Here is a 23,370-nt window from a genome sequence, read left to right as displayed (position 1 = left end):
CAGTTACTAAATTCATTTTCTTGCAAGTGACATTTGAGAGATTCCTCCCACACATCAGCTGAATGGGTCTGAGCAGTCCATTCTTGGGGAAAGCATCCTCACATCTAGTCTGCCCAGCAGAGCCCTTGTGAACAATTCCAGGAGTGCTCCTGGGAGGGCTGGCACCTCCAGACCTGGCAGGATACAAAGCCAGGGCAGGAGACACCCATCAGGAAAAAAAAAACCCATCAGGGAAAAAAAAACCATCAGGAAGGGCTGCCTGGGGCAGAAGGCAAATAGCTGCCCTGATGCAATCACACACCACCCAGAGCAAGGGCCAACAAGGAAAACACATCTGCTGATGAATTCAGCAACCCTCCCAGCAATGACTGACCCTCCTCTGGGCTGGCAGCTTTGCCAGCTGTGCCACCCAGCCCAGCCCTGCAGCGTGCCCGGGAGCCCCAGCACACAGCAATGGTGCTGCAAACCAACCACACACACCTCCCTCAGAGCTGCATCACTGCCCACCCCCGAGGCATCCACTTCTGGAAGGGGAGCTGAAGAGCAGTGCAATAACCACAACTCCCCTAGCAAAGACGATCCAGCTGTGGAAAGCCCTAATGAGACACTCCAAGGGAGCAGAGGGGATCAAGTCAGTCCTTCCCACCCAAATTCTGCCTTCCCTAACACACAGTGGGACAGTAAAAAGTTCACTCCAGGCTGAGTGAGCTCCTGACCCTGTCTGAATGCAGAGTTCTAGTTACAGCACCGTCACAGCTGGCACCTGGCATGGAGAGGAGCAGCAGTCAGCACTGAAGATGGGGATGATGCCCTGTGTGCCACCAGGATCCTCTGCCTTCCCCCATTCCCAGGGCCTGGCAGTGCTGCACTGCTGCTCACCAGCTGCTGGAAGGGAGAGCACCAGCTCTGCAATCTGACTGGGGGAGAGGTGAAAAGGGGAAGGGCTGGATGGGAAACGCAGAATTACTTTTGCATTCAAATGTGAAAATCCAGAGATATGCGCGGGTACAAGTAAGGGCAGAATAAAGCCTTAAATATTTAGTCTTCTTTGAAGCTTTCACATTAATCACTTAAGCCAACACAACATCTTAAAAATCTACAGAATTATCCAAAGCCTTTCTGTTAAGCCAGTTCTAAGGATACAATCGGTTCCTCTCCCGCCCTGACATCACACAAAGCGACTCAGGCAGCAGTTCATAAATCTAAGCCCCTGTGACAGATTTCATCTTCCACGGGGAAAAAAAGCTCCAGAGGAAACCGAAAAATAAAAGAGGATCTGAGGGAAAAATCTATCCATTGATCAGGGGAAGGAGAATGCTAAATTCAGCTGGCAAACAGCAGCCTGGCAAAGGAGCCATCGAGATGCTTCCGAATGTGCTGGCACAGCTTGTCCTGGGTCAGCTCAGCAGCCCCAACAGAGGAGCTGCAGGTTTTAAATGCACCTGGCCAGCTCTGGAGAAGTCAGACCTGGTTTTTTATGCATTGAAAACAGCACTCTCCTCTGCAAATCCAGACTCGCACCCTGAAATTCCTCAGTGCCCAAAATGTGCCTAACAACCAGCTCCTCTGTAAATTGGCATTTTGTAGAGGAGAAATGCTCACCTTCCACAACAGAGTCAGTCTCACAGTGGGAGAGGTGGTCACTTTGTTCTCACTGATGTCTCTAAAACAATTTGCAGAAATCCCACGTGTTAAAAAAAAAATACTTTAAAGCCATAAAATTAAAGCAGCCTTTCTCCAATGCTACAGAGGATCTCAAACTCAAGCACAGACTTGCTAAAGAGTGGAAATGGTTAAAATCTGTGGAGAATGAGAGAAAAAGGCTAAAAAGCACTACTGCAGTTAATGTTAAAAACACTAATTTCAGTCCATTTGTGCATTCAGAGGCATTCCAGTCTGAATTTCTTCAGTGAAACCAGATGTCTGCAGTGATCACCAGAATGCACACACTACAGCATAATCAGCTTGTCCTGGGCACGAGTTCCAGCACACCCAGAGAAACTGGGGACTCTCAGAGAGGAAGCAGCTCAATGCAATAACCTGGTGATGGCTCAGGAACACAGCTCTCAGGCTGCACTTGGGAGGGGGATGGAAGAGGACGACAGCAGTGATGAATCCTGAGCAGAGTCTGACTCCGAACACAACGGTGAAAAAAGCACATAATCAAGAGACAGAAAGCTTCCCAGGGAATGAATGTATCTGGTGGCTGTGTCATTGCATATAATCAAATAGATGTTATAATGGTGAGGCAGCACGTTACAGAGACAGCTGTAATAATCAGAGCTTTAACAGGCTCCAACACAAAACCCTACAACACGGCAGTGTCATGATCATCTTCACTCTCAAGCTGTCCAACTGAGAAGGGAGGTTGTGCTTTTATTAGCTTATATTAGCACACCACTTATCTGCTTTCTAAAAGCAGAATTAAAACCTTCTGCCATGTGCTGACACCTGGCTGCTGTCCAAGCTGGGACTTCATTTAGCATTATCACTGAAAAAGGGAGGCTGGGGCAGTGCTGCAGGGAGATGGGCAGACAGACAGACAGACAGCTGCATGTCAGTGTCACACGCCTCCTGGGCTCACTGCTCCAGCTCCAGGAGACAGGGATCTGCCAGAAACCACAGCAAGAAAAACTGAGCTCCCTAACTTCACCCATTCAGCCTATTGGATCCCTTTTTCTGCCCCCAAAAGCTTAGCCCAGCATCAATTCTGAGCAAACAGCCTGGATGCAAAGGGGATCTCAGCAAGGAATTTTCTGTGCCCAACACGAGGTTTTTGCACAAACAAGAGGAGCATTTGCTGGAAACGTGAGTTCAGCACACCAGCGTGGCATGAAGTTTCTGACACCATTTCCCACAGCTGACTCCTGCTCCAATGCTATCCCCAGCACAGAGAATTGTCCAGCTCCATCCCGGGTCCAAGCAGTGACACAAGGGCCACTGCTCTCTCCAGGCTGTGCTGAGTGCATTCCTTCACTGCCAGGCAATGGTTTCTAGCTCCAAAAGCCCTTTTTTTGGTCACCACACCTTATCTGCTCCATTATTAAATCCCTTTTTTCCTTATATTCCCAAGAACACTGGGATACAGGGGTACAACAAACATGCAGAATTACCTTTTAACTAATTTGTGAGCTTCCAGCTGCCCTGTTCTCCCATTTCACAAGTTCCCTGAACCTTGCCAGAACAGCAGTGTTTGACATGCTAAATCCAAGTAGAGGACAAATATGAATATGGTGATTTGCTCATTGAGCTGCATACATAATCATTAGAAAAGTAATGAACAAAGAACACAGCAGGCCAGAAAAAAAAGAGATTGAGCAGGCAGGGTCACGTATTTCAGCAAAGCTTCCTACCTGTTTATTAATTAATTGAGACAGCTTTCCAGAAACCTTATAGCAACAGGGGTTCCCAATTATTCCAGGTGAGCACAATCTAACTGCTGAAGATCTCTACCTGGGAGGAAGCATTTTTGGTATCAAAGGAAAAAGTAAAAAGGAAATTAAGAGTATGAAGGGAAGAAGTAGTTAAAAAATATCATCACAGCATCTCAAAAACCTCATAGTCCTGCAGCAGGGGGAGGAAATCTCTCCCTGTCTCAGCTCTAGGTTATCTCAGCTGCTGGATAAAAGTCCACGGAGCCACCACTCTGCAGTGGCCATTCCCATACCCTCAAAGCAGGACCTGCAAAGCACATCCACCCCAACACCTCTTCCCATCAGGAATGCCCTTCCTGGAGAAAGGATGGATAATAATAGCCAGGACTTCCAGTTTATCATTCTCCTGACAGTCAGAAAGTAAGCCTGAAGTGAACTCCTTTCATCCCTTCCCACCCTTTCTCTCTGGCCCTGCACGGGGGTAATTAAAGTATTTTACTGCCTGACTGACAGCCCAGCGCCCCACGAGCCACAGGCCAGTAAAGGGCACACATATTCCACCAGGAATGTAAACAGAGCCATGGCAAAACAGTCAGCAGCCACCTCCATCAGCATTCCTAAAAATCAAGGAACACTCCGCAGAGCTTCCTTTCCCTCCCTCCATTGATGTTTTATATTAAAAATCAAACCCAGTCCCGAGTGAACAAAGATAAGAGCGTGAACGTTCTTATTTTGCTCCGAGCATTCAATTTGCTAACGCATTTTAGCTGAAATTCCTGCTTAGTCACGCCTGACACAATCCAGTCTTTTAGGCAAACATTCCCTCCATTCTGTGTGCTGTGGCTGCCAGCCAGCTCCCAGCTGATGCACCCAGGGCTTTTCTGCTGCTGTCCCAGCACAGCGAGAGCTCAGACCTGCTCTCACCACCCCTGCTCATGCAGATGCAGATTTATGTACAGCCAGGTCTGAATAGTGCACGTTCATTTTAGAGATATCAAACAGAAAAAATTCTAAGTCAGGTTATACACAGGAGATAACTCTATGTCCTGAAACAAATATTTCTGTAAACAGCCAAAGGACATTATTCTTCACCCTGGAATTAAAGCTTTGTCATAGGTGGATTTAAATGAAGAGCTTTGTCTCTACAGAAAAACACCAATAGAGAAAAAAATCATAATTTGTTAAACAAAACACAAATCCAAACAATTTTCAAGCCTCCTACAAAAGGAAAGTGAAAAAGAAGCACAGATCCAAAGCTTCTGATTAGAAGTCGGGCTCAGAAATGCTGACACTGAACACACCGTTCACTGCATTTCCTTCTCAATGACTTCTTTAAAGTCCAGTGAGTTTTCTTTAAGATCCCAGAGAAGATTTTTACAAAAAAGGAGAAAAGATGCCCAGTGTTTTGGCCAAGTACCTGACCACTGTTCTCACTACCAGGTCCTGCCTAACTCAGGTACCATTGCTCTCACTACCAGGTCCTGCCTGATTCCAGGTACAGTCTTAAAATTCAGGGCAAGAATCTCCTACAGCAAAGTGCAGGAAGAAAGAAAAGAGGAAATCCCGTTTTTCCCTGTTAGCTGAGGTCGTGCTCTGGGTGGCAAAGCAGCTTCCAGACAAACTCAAAGGCAGAAAGGGAACCCAGCCCAGCTCAGGCAGCTCCTGCTGGGGCACAGGTGAAACCCTGGGCAGGCAGAAGGTAATTCCACCGGAGTCAGTGAAAGCTGGCAGAGAAATTCCCTGCTTTTGGGGGCACCAGGGAGCTCTGCTGCTGCTGGCACAACGCAGCCATGCCCTGTCCTTCTCAGCTTGGGAGAATCATTCCCTCCCCGTGCTCCTCCCGGGATATGCTGAGGTTTCTTCTGCCTGGAGCTGTGAGCAGAAGGAGTTTCCTCAAGCTGAGAACATCCCTGAACATCCAAATGTGTCTCTTCTGAGAGCAGCAACTCCTCTCTTCAATTGTGCCCGCTCAAGGTTTTTCCAGAAATGCAGGAGAATAGAGCCTGCTCTGGCAACTGTTAATTGTTCCCCAAAATAGCATTAATTTCTGAGTGGTTTTTTAAAGATAGTTGGTCTGTTGCCTCAGATCTAATTACATTTCTCATGTCAATTAATTAAAACCATGCTAAATGACATGCCAGTTTTTATTTAAAGTTTAGGGAGAAAAAATCATGGGATACAATTAGATGTTACCAGACGTGATCTCAGCAGGTTTTCAATTATTCTATGGATAATACAACCCTAATTCAATACAAAGCTGTAATTAAGAATGTAATTAACTTGTGGCATCCTACTGATGTCATACACCACAAGAACACATAACAGTGCAGAATCCTTAATGGATTGGTCTTTTTCATCGAGGATGAATTAGGCACATAAAAATAATTTATTGTGGGAGCTTGGCCAACATAATGGCCACATCCAAAAAACAAAGTACAAAACCAACTTTGTCCTGTCGAGGATGATCTGGCCAGAACCCAACTGTGCACCTGCTGGCGTGGCAGGGAGTAGGTGGATTTACCTTCAGAGCCAGGAGAGAGCTGGGCGTGCAGGGCTGGGGAGGAGCACAGCACACAGAGCTGCACGGAGCAGAGCTGCTGGGCTGCCTGGCTGCATTAAAATCTGCATTTCAGCCTGGGTTTATCTGCAGTGCATCCCATCTCTGTGCTATCACGCCACTTCAACTCCACAGAAACCCTCCGGGCCACTTCTGCTTATTAGAGGAAGGTTTCTGAAACACACACTGCTCTGCTGGGCTGCCTGAACTGAAGATTTCTGTTCTCAGTCACAATTATTTGAACACCACCATCTCCTTAGATTTTTTTAATATATGACATTTAAGGGATGGAAAAGAGAATAAGGTACATTTCCTGAGGAAACCAAAAGAGGTCCCAGAAGAAAGCCCTCAGAACTACAAATAACTGCTCTCTGTTCACACTGTAAAAAAGAACCTACGAAATATTTATTTTGCTTTCAAGTAAGCCCTCTTGCAAGAAGGATAGGAGGATAAAAGCTTGATTTATCAGCTGAAGAATCTCCCACACCATAGTTCAGTGGTGATGTGTCAGTAAACAGATGAAAATATCATCACTGGCACTGACAGGCGCTCTAAGAACTATCAAGGAACTCTAGAGCCATTGAACAGACTTCTGAGACTTTAAAAGAGGACACTTCTGTTTTTCTTTCTCTCTAAACACTTTCTTATTCTTATTTCCCTTTCTTTAAAATAAATTAATTAATGGATTGTCTTAAGCCTATTTCTGCTACTTGCTGAAGGAAATTACCACTCTGGCATTCAAATAAAGTTTCATCCTGTAAGCTGACTGTAAAGAACTTCATACAATGCACAACAGAATTCTCAAAGCATTAACCACTACACTCAAAAAATCTGTAAGTGGATTTTCTCAGCTTCACTGTCAATAGCTTAATTAGCAGGAATATTTATAAAGATCTTAAAGAAAGCCTGAGTTTTATGATTGAAGCCTAGAAATAATTTAAATTAAAAACTAAAAAATACATCAGATTAAAAACTGGGGGAGGTTCTTGTAATGTTTTTCTCAACCATACAGGTCAATACCATTCCTGACCTCAGCGTGCTCAGCCTTTTCTGCAATGTGCTGAATCCCCATTCCCTGACAGCTGCAAAGAGCTTTTAGGGGATTCTGCAACATCTGAAATCTGGTGGGGGAAAAGTATTTCTTCTGCAGGAGTGTGCAGAAAGGGAATGGCAGATCCTCCTGACACTGCTCAGAGCACACACAGCACGCCAAGGGTTTTACTGGTTAATTTATAGGAAAACATTGCTTCGAGATTGTTTTTCTCCTGCCCTCTGCTCAGACACCTAAAGAAGTCCAAAATGCACAGGTTTTTCCTTCTCATGAGCTGTGTTGGTAATTTTTCAAAGCATGCACAGTTCCAAGCTGTTTGCACTCGGGTGCAGCACCTCCTCCTGCAGGTCTGCAGGGATCCCAGCATCCTTGCACTGATGGAACTTTCATCCTGCACTTCCAAGCTCTTTGGTTTCCTCACAACTTCACTCTGCCATGCTGAACTCCCAGCCAGTGAAGGGGACACACACCAACCCACCCTGTACCCACCAGCACGTTCAGCACTCAACATCACCAGCACCAAAACGTTCTCCAGCTCACCCAGCCACAGAGATTCTTTCCCTCCAAGCAGTTATCAAACACAGACACATTCAACAATTACCAGACATGGCTCTTTTAGTTTGCTAAAGTATCACTCCAGTAAACTCGAACCAGATGTTGTCTTTATAGATTTTGCTAATGCTATCAGTTTTTCATCAAAATGGAACTGACTAAATTCATGGTCTTAGTTAACAGCAAAGCTCCTTTGAATCACAAGATGTCTCTTTCAGATCAAAGTGGCACAGAAAGAGTCTGAGTTCAAATTTATTCTCGTGTATCCAGGGTCTTTCTTTAGGATTCTTACCCTTTTTCCACAGCTCAAGATGTTGGCACTTCATGAATCAATCTCAAAGGATATTAAAAGCAGCAGGAATAGCCTACAATGAGCCAGAAGGTTCCTTCACAAAAAAAGAATGTTACATTTGCCAAGGAAAGCACTAAAAAAGTAATAAGGAAATCCAGACTTTAACTTAATTCATCCCCACATACATATGCATTAAGATCCAGCCTTTAATGACAATTTATTTCTTCCAGAGTACTTGTGAGTAAGGCTGACAGAACAGACAGCTGCTCACCATTTCTTTATCATTATGTATAACCCCATGCAGTCATTCAAGACACAATATTCAAGTGTTGCACTCAATTATGAACATTCTGATAAACTTTTTAGGCAGCTTATCATGGTACTATGCAGCACACTTCAGAAATATTAATACATTTACTTACACAGCCCTTTGCTTCAACAATTTTCCACGATTTTAAAAGGCTGAACTGCAGCCCAGCAAAATTAGCAGCTACACTCTCAGAAGCATCTGCTAATACTGATGCTTAATTAGAAAACCTGTGGCCTGATTTTCTGAAGGATTCAGTATTAGTGCAAATTCTGATCAAATCTCCTGCTTACATTGGGGACAGGTATAAAAAGATATCAAAGCATAACAGAAATGTGCATTTTTTTCCCCCAGCATAGTGCTGTGCAGCAAGAACAGGAACTGAAAATAATTCTCCAGAGTGTCACTAAATTCTCTTTGTCCTTCTACAATCTCTGCTCCTTCCACGAGACACAAGTTAACCTGCAAACTCATCCACCACGTCTGGCTACAGCAAGGGAAGGTAAAAGAAGGATTCAGAAAATGGAGTCCTGAACACCAAGGGAAATTGCAGCGAGGAAACAGAAGATGCCTAGAACCAGATACCCCCTGCCTATCTTCATTCTGTGATTTGGCTCCTGAGAACAAGGCAGTGGTCTTTGAAGGGCTGTTAAAAGGTGTTTAGGATGCTGCCACCAGCTCTGAGCATGCTGTGGGAACCTCTGGCTGCCCTGGCAGGTCTGGGACCCTGGCAGGGGTCAGGAACCCATGGACAGAGATCACAGACAGTGTCTGGTCAGAACCCCCAGAGACACTGGCTGTGATCTCTGCCCATGGAAAAGAGTTTTCAATCTCACAGGATGAATTACAAGCTCTGGGTGGTTGATACAAGTAATAATTAAGTGTGGCACAGGTGCAAAAGTCAAATTTTAGGATTCTAGATAAGGGGTCCAAAGGGGACAAGATGGAGGAAATTGGGTGTGCCTTGTCCTTTTTCTCCTCCTTCATGCCCTCCATGTCTCACTGTGGTGTTGGCATTTTTCTGTTGGTTCAGGCTGGGGACACACTGTCCAACGTAGGTGACAGATATTGGCACGTTCTTGTAAATCCAGCCCAGGGAGTTTCTGGTATTTAATGTTTGTCACATCCCACTGAGGGCAGAGCCCCACACACTGCCCTGCAGGACAGAGCTGGGCAGGGCAGCAGAACATGTGAGAGATAAACAGAATAAACAACCTGGAAACCAGCACAGACCAATTATGGCTTCTGCTTTGGCAGCGAGGCAGAAATATCAGAGACTTTCTACAATCCCAGGATCATTTAAATATCACAGATTCTGACAGGGTGCAAAGCAGGGACAGCCACACCACTCACTGCCAGGGCTGCTCCAGAGCCAGGAGCCCCAGCAGCCCCACACCTTCCAGCTCCTGGAGCAAACACAGCCCCAGCCTGCAGACAATACCCTCCTTCAGCCCCAAAACTGGGATTTTTTCCCAGGAAGCTATCCATCCTGTGTGCAAAATGAGACAGCAGGCCTGTGGATGAGCACCTGTTCCTTAACCCTTGGTGTGCCCCCAGTGCTTCCTCCTGGCTGGGAAGGAGCAGCACAGAGCAGGGGGCACTGAGAGCTCTGCTCCTGCACGCCACGGCTACAGAGAGGCACAAACCCACAAATCCCACCCATCCCACAGGCACACTGCCCCCCAAACCAGCCTGCAGCCACCACCCCAATTCTGCAATAACCATTCTGCAGTTTTCTGAACTCGAGGAGTCTGGCGACTTTCATGGAGTTAGACCAAAAGCTTCAAAATGTTTTCATCCCCCTTTTTTTCGTGCCTTTTTGTAATGCAGGGACACGTTTGCAGGAGTTATCTGCAGTCATGAATCTTACTTAGTAAAAATGAATGCTAGCATTCATACATCATCATCACTTCAGAAAGAGAGATTAAGGAAAACACCATCTATCTTTGCCTCCAAAAGTGAAAATCACAGGATTTAACCCAACGAGTGCTGCTCCTGGAAATGGTTGTGGCTGGCTAGAAGTCAGGATTCTCCAGCTGCCTTTGTTCTCAGAAACAACTGAACCACTTCACAGAGACTCCTCTGAATCAGTCAGAAAACAGCATGAAAAACCTCAGCTAAAACTGCTTGAGCTTTAGACAGTCTCATTTTAGAAGTATTATAGTGCAAAGTGTGCACAGCTACTCCATCACTTTCTGATCGTGGGTATCTGCCACTTTTCAGATAGAAAAAATGGGATTAGACTCATTTTTAAACTACCAATTCAGACCGAAACCCCCTCAGTTTTACTGCACTTCTCTGGCTTCTTTCTCACCATAGCACCTATCCACTAGGAAATATCACATGTGCAATGAATTAGACCACAGTCCTTTCATCTCCAACTGCTTTGAAATGTCACTTAGTAAACCCAGTAGAGTTTGTTTTCCCAATGAAAATAGATTTCTCCACTAAATCTTCACATCGGGAATGTACCATGTGGTTTGCATTTTCTGTTCTTCAAAACAGTTCCCCAAAAGCTCACACTGTTTGATTTCATTCGCAGTTAAGAGAGCTAAAACCTGAAATGTAGTGAGACAAATTAAAAATTATAAAAGGGAGTTGAGGTGGGGGCCTGCATATTCACCCTATACTTACGTAAAGTGCTGTTTACTTTTGTGCCACTTTAGCATAGTACATTTCAATATAAACCCAAGTGTATTTCTTCAATAACAAACAGAAATTTAACAAAAGCAGAGGCTGGAAACTCCCACTTTGTTTTCAAAGAAGGTTGGATACCTTACTAGAGCAATATTTGGATAATCAAACACACAAAAAAGAGCACAGGTAAATGAAAAGAAAGATTTTTTACCTCATCTGATGCCCAGAATATGAACTTATTCTGTGGATGGAAGAAGAAAGGTCCTTTGGGAGTCAAAGCATCCCATCAATGTGAATTATCCTCTGGAAGCATTCCTTACTCTTCTGTGATCACTGGAGCAGAGTAATTTAGGATCTTAACTTTATCTACAAGTCTGTGCAAAGGGGATGGATCCCCAAAAAGCACTGACCACTCACCAAGAGCTACAAGCCCCTACTGACTGGGAAATAATTGGGATTAATAAAGCTCACCTGTGACCACAGCTCTGTCACTGTCAGCACCTGTGTAAAGTGGAATTGTTCCCACCTGTCAGGGCACAGAAAACACTTCCAGCTGCAGCCCATCCCAGGTGTCTGCATTTGGAACTCAAATCTCCCTCCTGAGCAAAGGCCATTCCCTGCAGCACCAGCAGCAAAAACTTCTGCCAGTGTATGGAACCAGAACTGAGTTTTAAGTCCCGATTCCCAGTAAGCACTAAACCACCCAAACTCACCCATGAAAGTTCTGCTTTCCTTTCACCCTCCCTGAGTATCACCCTGCTTTTCTGGTGGAGAGAACGCTGACATTCAGGAGGTCTCAGCATCAGATGAAACCAGCTCATGAACTATTATTTGACAAAGTCACAGATGAAATGGGTAACTGCTGTGCTGATAAAACTCCAGAGCAAAATTCCACCAAAACTGAGCTTCTCTCTGCATCCAGAAACTGTGTGAGGCTACAGCATGACACAGGGCAGAGCAAGGAAAATTCTGGTTACATTTTATTTCTTTAGAGGTGAAAACCAAGTAAGTAATCATAGATAAATACATTTAAAATGCTCCAACTTGTAACAGCCAAATAATTTGCATGAAATGTCCTTTAATAATCTGGGCAAACGGACTCAGGGTGTTTCAAACATCCTCTCATGAAGGATACTGAAATAGTTCTGTTTGAACTGCACCTATAAAGAGAATAATTATCACTAAAAGAGAGGTATTTCCAAAACCACTTCAGCTCTGACATGGTCTAGCAGTGCCAAAATATACCTGACATCCTGAACTTTCCCCTCTTCCAACAAAGGAATATGTAAATGCTGGGGGAGAAAAAAAATCATAATGAACTATTATCTGTCTGTGAATAACACTATGAATGTCTGACACATCAAATGCAGTTTTGGTCATTGGAAGGGAAATTGCATGGAAAACAAGGTGGGCTGAAGGCATTTTCCAAGCAACCATGACTCGTTAGATAAATAAAGTCTGTCAGGCAACAGCTTGTGCCAGTGTCTTGGCAGGTCTTCCTGTACAGGTTCTAACACGAAAATCTCATCTTTAATTTTAGCAAAGTCCACAGTCATAAAAAAAGGAACTGGGAAAAGTCAAGAGAAGCTAACAAGCCCTGGAGAGCCACAGCTCCAACGTGGCACACGCTTATTGAAGGAAGAAAGAGGAGGTGCAAAAGGCAGAAAGTACAAAGAAAGGGCAGAGCATTGCTAAAGTCTGAACGGCCAGGAAGCAGTGCTGGATTGATTGGAGGGCTGAGAGGTGCATTTCAGGGTCTAGATCAGGAGCCACGCTCTAGAGGCATCCAGAACTGCGGAGTCCATTCCAATTCACACATCTCAGCAACTGGCACAGGTGGATCCCTTTCCTTTCTCAAAACATAAACAAATCAATGTCAGCTCTGTTCAAAGGAACCATTTGCATTTTGTATTTCCTGACCAGTATTGCCTAAAGGCATGATTTTTTTACCTCAAACCAGTTCTGACACGACGGCACTACAGGATCATGTTTAAATGTCATCTGATGATTCCTATTTAAGTGCCACAGTTTCATCGCTACAGCTAATTTAATTCTAAATGAATTTTCAAAACCAAGACTAAAGTTCAATGGAAGCCTGAAGCTTTGAGGACTTGTGAAGCTTTGAGCCTGAGCTGCAGCGATATCCAGCTTTAATCCGTGAAATAGCCAAGGCAACACACCAATCCCTGCTTCTTTGAACAAGGGTATAATGCAATAAAGACCTTCCAGATGGACCTTGCACTATAGGTGTTTCCACATTTGTCTTTCAAGACCAGTCAGCACCACCCTTTTATCTCCAGACTCCCGGTGACACTCCAAGGGAAAAAGGAGAATATTCTAATTCCATTATGTCGCACACAATTGGAAAAATTCCTTTTACCAGCTTGCTGACATTCCAAAGCACAACACATCGGCTTGTGGAATCAATATGAAAATGCAACTAATGGGCACCTGCAGTGAATTGTTGAGCACTGTCATGTGAGCCTGATCTTTTATCACACTGGGGTTATCCCTCAGTAAAATGTATCAGCAATAATTCACAGTACTCCCCAGTCAGCTGCAGGTACTGTTGTAAAAAGAACTTGCAATTTACCCCAAAGTAAAAATATTTCTTCTTCCTATCCACATTACGATAACAAAAGGTAATCAAGTGCTAGAGTCATTTCCATTCTACAGATGAACAAATGAAATCTGACAGGTGACCTCAGCATTCACATCTACACATACAGCTGGAGAGAGAATTACAGAAAATAAGGAACACCACTTAGAATTCCTTGCTCTTCCCTCCTCTCACTGTGATGGAATGACAAGGGAGCATGTTCAACACACACATGGCAAGAGAGTTCCCTATTCCTGAATTCCTTCCGTAGATTTCAGAATTATCAAGAATTATCAAGGGTATAATTATGAAAAAGAGAAGCACAAAGGCATTTGAGACAATAAGAGCTCAGTAACATCTGTCATAAAACACTGGTTTTTTTTGAGCACCTATAAAAGATAGAAAATATAGCAATTAGTCACTCTGCCAAGTAAAACACAGCTTTTTATTTTTAACAGTAAAAATAAGGCCATGTAAAAGACAAAGATTTGAAGACGCAGCAGGACAGACCAAGCTCAGGCAGGGTCAGGTCAGCTTCCCCAGCAGGAGAGGCTGTACACACCCAGGTGGGGCAGGGGCAGCTCTCCTGGCCACTGGAGCCAGAGCCTGGCACACACAAAGTCACCCAACGAGCAGCCCCCAGCACAGACACCCCAGGAAACCAGCAGTCCTTCCTAGCTGTACCAGTCCACTCTAAATCCCAAATCACAGCCGTGCACAAAGAGAAGCACCTTCTCCATCTCAACAGCTCAACGCTGCACACCTGGAGTCACAAAACATCAAATTTCACACCCCACCAGGAGAGCAGAGCTACAGAAAGCCTAGATTAAGCTCATCATTAAAAATGTGGGAATTCAAGGCATAATAACAAAGTATACAAAGTATGACAAAGCTGTAATACAAATTGATGCTCTACAAGATTTTACATAAATCTGTAGCAAAACGGAAACCCTCATGAGTTTTTAGGATGATGTTCATAAGTAGGTATCCACCCCTCACTAAGGGGCAGCCAAATTCAATCTCCCTCTTCCCCCATGTTGTGATCAGTGAAAATTAACAGGTATTCAGAAGTCAATACTATATCACCTTCCCCACAGTAGTTATTTATTCCATTTGCTACTCTTTATTTCATACCAGCAGAGTGAGAGGTCATTTGATTCCACAGTGCAAAAATCAAACATTCTGGCTGTTTCCAGAGAGATATGAAATTAGAAAGTAAAAAAAGAACACCACTTCAAGTCATGGAAAAATGATTTAGAAGAGAAAAGCTGGATAAGGCATAACTGATGTTCCATCAGGGTAGCAGTGCTTCCCAAACAAGAGGTCAGCAACTATTTTTAAACAAAGGAAAATTCAGAGTTTCTACCCACCCCCTGCCCCCCTCCATAAGATCTGTTCTTGTAAACCACTGAATTCTTGGCTGAAGTTCTGGAAAAGAAAAAAAATATATTCAATCTGAGGCAGATGCTTGGCACAGAATACTTTAGCTGAAACAGTTAATGGTTGGGGAATTTATAAGAAACTAAAAACAAACTCTCCTAATGACAACTCCAATAGCAGTAGTGCTACCAACCCTGTTTGAAATAACACTGCAAGAAACTCAGGGTTTGGGGGTTTTTCTTGTTTGTTGTGGGGTGGTGATGGTGTGTGTTTGGTTTGAGTTCAGGAAAATAGTTTTATCTTAAGCATCAAAAAGCCCATTCTACCTGCATGAGGGAATGGCAGTGTATTCATGTAAGCCTCACTTTTATTTGTTCAACACGATACAGAACCAGCAGAATGAGGAAAAAACTCCACCCACTACAGAAATCAAAGCTGTATGGTTTACAGAGTGCCTCTCATGTTCTCTAACCTCTCAGTGTTTAATATCCTGCAGTGGATGTATGATGTAAGCAGCTCCCAGAACAATCCCTTGTTTTAATTTGGGACAAATTAAAGCCATACCACTGAGCTGCTGGGCTGCAGGGCCAGCTCAGCTCTGCTCTCCTCCCCCTTCTTGCTTACTCAAGCTGTAAGGGGATCCCAAGGTGATACAAACTCAGCCTTCATTTAAAGAAAAAAGTGTATTTTATGTGCTTTATCTGCCCTGAAGCAGTTTCCAGAGGAATTAGAGGCACGCCAGGGCTGGCACACAAAAAGAGGGGAGCTCAGTTTGGGAGAGGGCAGAAACCTGGCAGCATCAATTTCCATTTGCTCAAGCTGGTAAGGAGCAGCACCCTCAGGCAATACAACTGGTTAGAAATGGAATTTCACAAGGACAGAAATGAACATTACAAAAGTTAACTTTCATTCTTAATCAGAAGGAAAAATTAAATGGTTACATAAAGTTACAGTGCTTTTTCAGAAGTTGTTTGGAGTGACAAATCTTTTCATCACGGCTCGTTTTTGTAAAAGCAATACAATATTACAGAAAAACATTAATAGAATATCTGTCAGTTTATATCTGAATAGATCTACTTGAAGTCAAAATGGTCAGTTTATGTGAAATAGTTCACAAAAAATAGAGACTCATCCAAGTAAATTTGGGATGCAAGCCCAATTTTAAAAGCAAATTGCCTTGTAAATTGTATCCGTTTCAAAAATATTTTCAAATGAAGAGCTGCCCAGTTGAAAAATGGTACCAAGCAGCAAAATGCAGCAGTAACCCTAGTAATGAAATTTTAAACATATTGATGGGATATTTCAATATCTACACCCTGGCACTACTTGCTGCAGTTAATGAGCAGAATCCAGTGGTCCAAGCCCTCTGGTGCATCAGGGAACATCAGCTTTCCTTTTATTTACTTCAGACTTCCTCTTTGGACACAGAAAATCTGATTTTTAAGTATACTCAGGAAACAATTAAGTCTTTTTTTTTATCCAAAAGCATAAATTTATTTCAAAGTTTGATTTTTTTTTTTTTTTTTTTTTTTTTTTTTTTTTGTAAATAAGCACCTTTCTCAAACTTTACCTTTTTAGTTACCTTCCAAGTTTTCTCATAAATGTCAAATTCTTAAGCACTGTTTTGGGGTTTAGTGTTGGCTTCATGGTATTGGAAAGGGCAAGTCACAGCAGGGTGGTGTCTCATAGAGAAATACACAACTAAAAGCACCAAACACAGAAACTTTAGCAGCAGTCATTAACATAATTATGAAAAAAATTTGAAATTTCACACTGCACTTCTACAAAATCACAGAAATTTACAACAACTGGAGAATAGTAAAAATAGGATGCAAGAAGGAACGATTAACAAACAAACAAAAAACGACGTTTGACCTCACCCCTGACACTGCAGTGGATGGCAAAACCAGGTTAAATTCTTGCAGGAGGGTACAATAAAAGTGTCCACTAAAGGGGACTGGTCTGGCTGCTCCAGCTGTCAAGCTGCTAAAACTGCACTGCTCTAGGAGCAGCCTTTGCTCATGGCAGTGGCACTACAATTGGCATGATCTCTGCTATTCAAGCAAAAAAAAGTGCCAGAAGAGGCTGTCTGCAAGCACAAAGGTACCGAGCCAGGATGTCAGGGCTGCAACAGACACATCAGCACTTTGCTTAAGTGTAATGGGAAAGAGCCACTTCGTCCCAATGCACTTCCCTACGAAAAGTTCACTTCATTGACCAGGGCTGCAGAGCTGCCAGTAATTTTAGTGATGGGGATGACACTTGGTGTATGGAATCCAAGCTCTACAGATTAATATGCTTTAGACTAGCAAGGAAAATAGAAGAGTACACTCACTGGGTCATTTCACTGGATACAGCTGAAAAGAAAAATGCTGACCTGAGGCTGTGTATTGACCCAAAAAAATGTGAACAAATAGATAAAGAGAGAGCATTTCCATTTGCTAACGAAAACACAGGCACTGCTGGGCTGAAATGATTTCCAGAGCGAGATGCATCCGCAGGCTTTCGGCAGATACCTCGCAGTGAGGAGACTGCAGAAGCTCTGAACTTTGAATGCACCATTTGTCCCTCCCTGTTTCAAAGGGGTCACATCTGTCACTAGAGCCTGAGCCAGTCCACAGAACACAAAACAGTACAACTGCTTGAAGAGCTGAACACTGTGAAACTGTTTTGCCGGGGTACTGAGTCTGTAAGGAAGGCTGAATAAAATATAAAGGACTCAGGCCGCCAAGAGCAAGTCAGGACAAGAGTTTGAACTAGACAAAAACAAGTTTTCTGGCCAGAAAGTTATTGCTAATGACTATGAAGGACAGGGAAAACAAATTTCAGCCAAATACCTTCAGCTCACACCTTACAGCATCCCAAAATAGTGCCTGTATTTTTATCACTGGAGTTTTTGGATAGTAAACAAACCAAAAAGCCCCACCGGACAAGGTGGCCAAACTAGAGTCAAGTGTTTCACCAAAGGGGCAATCACAGTGAGTAAGAGACAGAGAGAAAGAGAGAAATGATTGACAAAACCAGCAAGGCAGTGCTAATCCTGGCAGCAGAGACCAGCTCCAGCTCTGCTGACAGCCTCCCCTGCACTGAAGCCACCTCCCTTGTACAGGCAGCTCTCCCTGCTGCACAGGAAACAGCTCCCAACTGATGCACAGGTACGACTGCAAGTCACCCAAAACATGCGTTTGCTTTCCCCAAAATTCTCAGTTTACCCTTTCAACATCCCTACTGGATGGTTCTCCATTACTGTCTTCACACCCCAGTTCTCTCAGCTTGTTGCCATTTTACATCTTTTATCACAATATGCTTTTTGTCTCTCTGGGAATAGCTGGGGCACATCTAGTGGTGCCTGCCAGGTATGAACCACTGCCAAAATCTCACTGTGGCAGCACAAACTTGCATGTAGCTTCTGAGTAAATTAACAAGTTTACCAAAGCCCTGGAGAAAAGTGGGATTCTGCACAGAAATCTCTGACACCTCTTTCATGGCACGGTCACACCCTGAAAATTGCAAGATTTAATTTACTTTTTTGTCACTTAACTGTCTTAGATAGACACAGCCACACCTGGGAACAAAAATTTACTGCAGAGGGGCATTGCCTTCCAAACTCTGACCAGGAAAGTTTGTATTCCAACTCTTCTGGCAAGTTTGCCATTATTAACAGAGTTTCTGGCTATTCCTTACAAGCCACCTTTTCAGCAGTGCTGAACTTCAACAGAATAGAATAGAATTTCTCAATACTTACTAATATTTGGCCATTTAAGAAAACGTGACATTGTGCTGTTTAGTACTTCATTTTACACAGATATTTACTTCTGCAATTCAAGAGCCAGACACACATCTATGCATTAGAAGAGCGATTACAGGGATGATATTTTATATCACAGTCATGCACTTAGAAGCAGCTTTGAACAACCATTTGCAGTACAACTGCTGGGTGTTTTACTAGGTAAGTACAGTGTCTCATAAACTTTGATCTACTACCAAATATGAAAACAAAGTAAAGTGGAATATTAATAGCACTATCTCCATTTTGAAAGGGTTCTATCCAGAAGAGAGATTAGCCACTTATAAAAACTGCACGCAGCTATAATTTAACATAATGCAAGCTCCTGCTGTGCTCTTGGCTAGTACTAACGTGATGAAATTGAGAAAAAGGAAATTTACTGAGTTTTCCATAACAGTAGGGTATGCCATGCTACTGAACTTCCAAAATCAGATATATAAAAACCCTCGCTGCTTGATTAATTCAAAATGAGAATGAAACAATATTGAAAATAAGCAGCCTCAATCAGTGACCACTGCAGTTTAACAAAAGCAAGGACGCTGCAGGGCTGTGGGACGGAGAAGGGCAGAGCAGAGCCCGGGCAGGTGCTGTGCCAACCTGTGGATGCACAGCTGTGTTTGCATTTGGGCTCAAACACTGCTTCTGTACCTAAAATCCTGCTAAATCCACTCACCTTGAACGGCTGCTCCTGTTCAATACTTTCTTGCACTTACAGATGCTTGTGCAAACAAATCAGTTCTCTAGCTGTGCCTCCTTAAATGCTCTTTTTTAGGGCTTAGTGTACTTGCAATTTCTGTGAGCCTTGCTCTAGCTCACTGCTAACAGCAAATGAAGATTCCCACTTATCTATCCATTCCAAAATGCAGTAAATCTGTACATGTGTGTTCACATTTATGCTCTGCCTCGGAAAAGCTATTAAAATAAATAAATAATCTTCCTTCAAGCTCATGAATACCTCCTATAGGCTATAAAGGGGCTTAAGCACATGCATTAGCACTTTGCTGAAAAGAGGTCATTTCCTGAAAGGAATATATATACACTTGGGATTTACTTATGTAAATACAATTTCACACACATCCTCTCCACCTAAGGAGCAGACATCCAATCATCGGTATGTAAAACATGTGCTTGCACCTAAATGCAAGAGCACTCTTGCACACTGACTTTTATACATCCTGGTCTAACTAGAGGCATGGCTCAAATTAAATGCCAAGCTTCTTGCTTGAGATTGAATGAATTAACATTATTGGCCAGATAATAACCCAAGCATAATGGCACACTGGGGCCTAAGGCAACATTTCGTGAGAATTTTCTTAGAAATTCAAGCCTGATAGGAGATGCTAATGAGCTTAGAGAAGTAAATATGGCTCTTTAAATAGCAAATGACAACTTGTCCATAACAGTAAGTTTCTCAGCACATTTACAAACGTTTTTGCTTGCGAGCTATAAAGTGACTTTCATTTAGTTGGACTTTAGCTCTCAAGAACAATCACTGTCCTCACACACCAACAAAGAGAGTGCAAATACACGAGGGGAGCGCAAATGAAACGCTCATTAAGGCTCCACAGGAAACTATACAAACACCTTATTAAATAAGTTTAATTAAGTGGCTCTTTTCTAAATCATACAGCGCCCAACAATGCCCAGGCCAATTCCCCGCTCAGCAGCTCTGCTTTTCTCCCCTGAAGGAAAGTAATATTTCGTGTTTTCCTCTGCAGAGCAGAGCCCCAGCAGCAGCTGCTGGCAGTGCCACCACTCCCGGCTCCTGCATGGCTGAGACACCGGGCTCCAGCAGGGACAAAGGGCTTAAGGAGTTGGGTTGGTTATAAACTGTCCCTGGAGAACTTTCTCCCGCCTTTAGGAAGAATCATACCCCGTTTCTGCTGTACAAATGCTGTCCCAGAGCAGTGCCATGGAGTGGTGCCTAACTCAGCACGCTGAGCCCAAGCTCATTGCAGGGGATGCGCTCATCAGAGCATCCCCACAAAACGCCAGGCACTGCTTACAAACCTTCATCCCGTGCAGGCCCTGCAGCTGAGCACCAGGCTGATCTCATTCTCACCTCCAGAACAGAAACCTGCATTTTAGACTCTGCACATCAGAGCGCGTCAAGGCACCGCGCTGCCCATTCATTTTAATGCGCGTTGAAATGACCGGCACTAAGAGGCCATGCAATTTTCTGCCAAGTACTTTGTTTTCCCTGCCGACTGGGGTGGGAAAAGTCCATTTATGAATTGCTCCCGATTCCGCTCTTGCTTCACCCTTGAGATATTCCCGTATCTCTCACGGCTGCCTCCGCAATCAACTGCCCTGGGAGAGAGCCTGGCAGGGCTGGACCGAGCTAAACAATGAGGAGTCTTTAGGAGTAATCGTTTTACCACAAAGAGCACCACTAATACCAGCAGGATAAAGGGCAAAATCATGGTTTCATTCCTAGGAATGGCAACAGAAGCAGGCATTGCGGCTAGCTTAGGAAGTTTCCACACCCTCCCACCCAGACGGGGAGGAGGGCATGGTTTAACAAAGCATCCACAACCAGCGTGTTTCTTCTGAGCAATAAAACAAGAAGTGTTGAGACACGGCAGTCACCTACTGTTCTGCACAGAAATCCCCCTTGGGAGCACGCACTGCTTGCATCCCCGAGGCACTTCAGAAGAGATTTCCCTTTGTCAAAGGAACTCTGATCACAGAAGTTCAGCGATGAGAAAAACCAGCAGATCATTCAAATGACCTCTCTGCTAAGCCAAACCTGTTCCTCAGCTGTCCCTTTGCATCTTGTCCAGCCCAGGTGACAGCTCTTCCATCCAGGCTCCGGAGCTACCACCGCACAATTCCAAGAGAATTGAAAGGACGCTATTCCCAAACGTTGTCACCGTGCTGCTCTCGGAGCTTTCAGCGCTGCCCAAATTCCGCTCCAAGCAGGCGCTGGGACCCCCCTCCCACAGAGAACGCAGTTAACACAACGCAGTAATTAACACGCATCTGCAAAACCATCATGGTCAAGGACGAAAGTAAACTTTGCCCGTTCCTCATCGCAGACAAACGCGAGCTCGCAGGGTTGCCCACCATTCACAGAACCGGGGAGAGAGAAAAAGCAGCAGGGAGAGACAGGAGGGAAGAAGAGGAGGAAGGGGTAGCTGAGTTCATATAACCGGGGAGAGAGAAAGCAGCAGAGACAGGCAGGACCGAAAGGAAAAGGCAGGAGAGAAGAGGAGGAAGGGGTAGCTCAGTTCACATAAGCGGGGAGCGAGAAAGCAGCGGAGAGGCAGAAGGGAAAGGAAAAGGCAGGGGGAAGAAGAGGAGGAAGGGGTAGCTGAGTTCACATAACCGGGGAGAGGCAGAAGGGAAAGGAGAAGGCAGGGGGAAGAAGAGGAGGAAGGGGTAGCTGGGCTCACACGGCTGGCAGGGCACTCCGGGCTGGGGAAGGACTCGGAGCCGCCCGTGCGCGATCAACTGGTGCCCGCGGCGCCCCTTACCTCCGCAGAGCAGCGCTCCGAGCAGCAGCCGGGCCGCCCGCGCCATGCCGAGCGCCGCCGCGCCCGGCCGCGGGGCTCCGGGGCCGCTCCGCCCTCAGCTCCGCGCGCCCGCCGGCCGCGCCATGGCCCGCGCCGCCTCACCGGGCACGGCCCGGGCACGGCCCGCGCTGCCTCACCGGGCACGGCCCCCGCCGCCTCACCGGGCACGGCCCCCGCTGCCTCACCGGGCACGGCCCGGGCACGGCCCCCGCCGCCTCACCGGGCACGGCCCGGGCACGGCCCCCGCTGCCGCCCCGCCGCCCCCCGGGCTGAAGTTTGGCAGCGCCCCGGCACCGGGAGGGACGGGGCGCGGAGCGGCGCGGCGGGCGCGTCCTCACGGCCGCTGTCCGGCCGCGCCCGCCCCAGCGCCCTCCGCCGCTCTCCCGGCGGTGTGAGGGGCCGGGCGCGCTCAGACACTTTTCCCTGCCGGGAGGGAGGGAGGGAGGGATGGAGGGATGGAGGGAGGGGGCACCGCCGAGCCCCACCCTCAGGGGCGTGGGGGGACTCGGGGCTGAGGCGGCGATGGAGCGGGACCCGCGGGTGGGGCGGGGAGGCTGCGGCTCAGGGCGGAGGGCTCGGAGGGTGAGAGGGGCTCGGAGGGTGAGAGGGGCTCCGGGCAGCGGGCACGGCAGCGAGGGGAGCCCCGGTGCGGGAGCGGAGCGGAGGGGATGGACGGAGCGCAGGGATGAGCGGAGCGGAGCGATGGAGGGAGCGGAGCGATGGAGAGAGAGGAGCGATGGACGCAGCGGAGGGGACGGACGGAGCGCAGGGATGGACGGAGCTCAGGGATGAGAGGAGCGGAGAGCAGGAGGGACGGACGGAGTGGAGGGACAGACGGAGCGCAGGGATGGACGCAGGGGAGGACGGACGGAGCGCAGGGATGAGCGGAGCGGAGAGCAGGAGGGACAGACGGAGCAGAGGGATGGACGGAGCGGAGGATGGACGGAGCGCAGGGATGGACGGAGCGCAGCGATGGACGGAGCGCAGAGCAGGAGGGACGGAGCTCAGGGATGAGCGGAGCAGAGAGCAGGAGGGACAGACGGAGAGGAGGGACGAACGGAGCGCAGGGATGGACGCAGGGGAGGATGGACGGAGCGCAGGGACGGACGGAGCGCAGGGATGAGCGGAGCGGAGCGATGGAGGGACGGACGGAGCGGTTCAGCCGCGGCGCTCCCGCCGGGCAGCAGCGCACGGTGAAAGCGGCAAAGCGCAGAAGAGCGCTGTCAAAAAACGAGACTGCCCTGTGCGCCTTCCTCTGCACCCGCGGTGGAAACCCACCGCCAAACACCGGGGTCCGTCCCACTCGTGTCCGTCCCAGC

At 46.0% G+C, this 23,370-nt stretch overlaps 1 protein-coding gene across 1 annotated transcript in view; it reads right to left on the bottom strand.

Annotated features, from left to right (window-relative positions):
* Positions 1-22,079, bottom strand: part of TMEM132C (transmembrane protein 132C) — a 183,270-nt gene extending 161,191 nt beyond the window's left edge. Inside the window, exon 1 of the mRNA XM_077787270.1 lies at positions 22,013-22,079. Coding sequence (XP_077643396.1) covers positions 22,013-22,058 — 46 coding nt within the window. The 5' untranslated portion in view covers positions 22,059-22,079. The remainder of the gene's footprint in view (positions 1-22,012) is intronic.
* Between the last annotated feature and the right edge of the window lie 1,291 nt (positions 22,080-23,370).

Source organism: Lonchura striata, chromosome 18 (genome assembly GCF_046129695.1).
Source record: "Lonchura striata isolate bLonStr1 chromosome 18, bLonStr1.mat, whole genome shotgun sequence".
Taxonomy (NCBI): domain Eukaryota; kingdom Metazoa; phylum Chordata; class Aves; order Passeriformes; family Estrildidae; genus Lonchura; species Lonchura striata.
The sequence above is the reverse complement of the archived record's forward strand: the minus strand, read 5'-3'. Positions and strand labels throughout refer to the sequence as shown.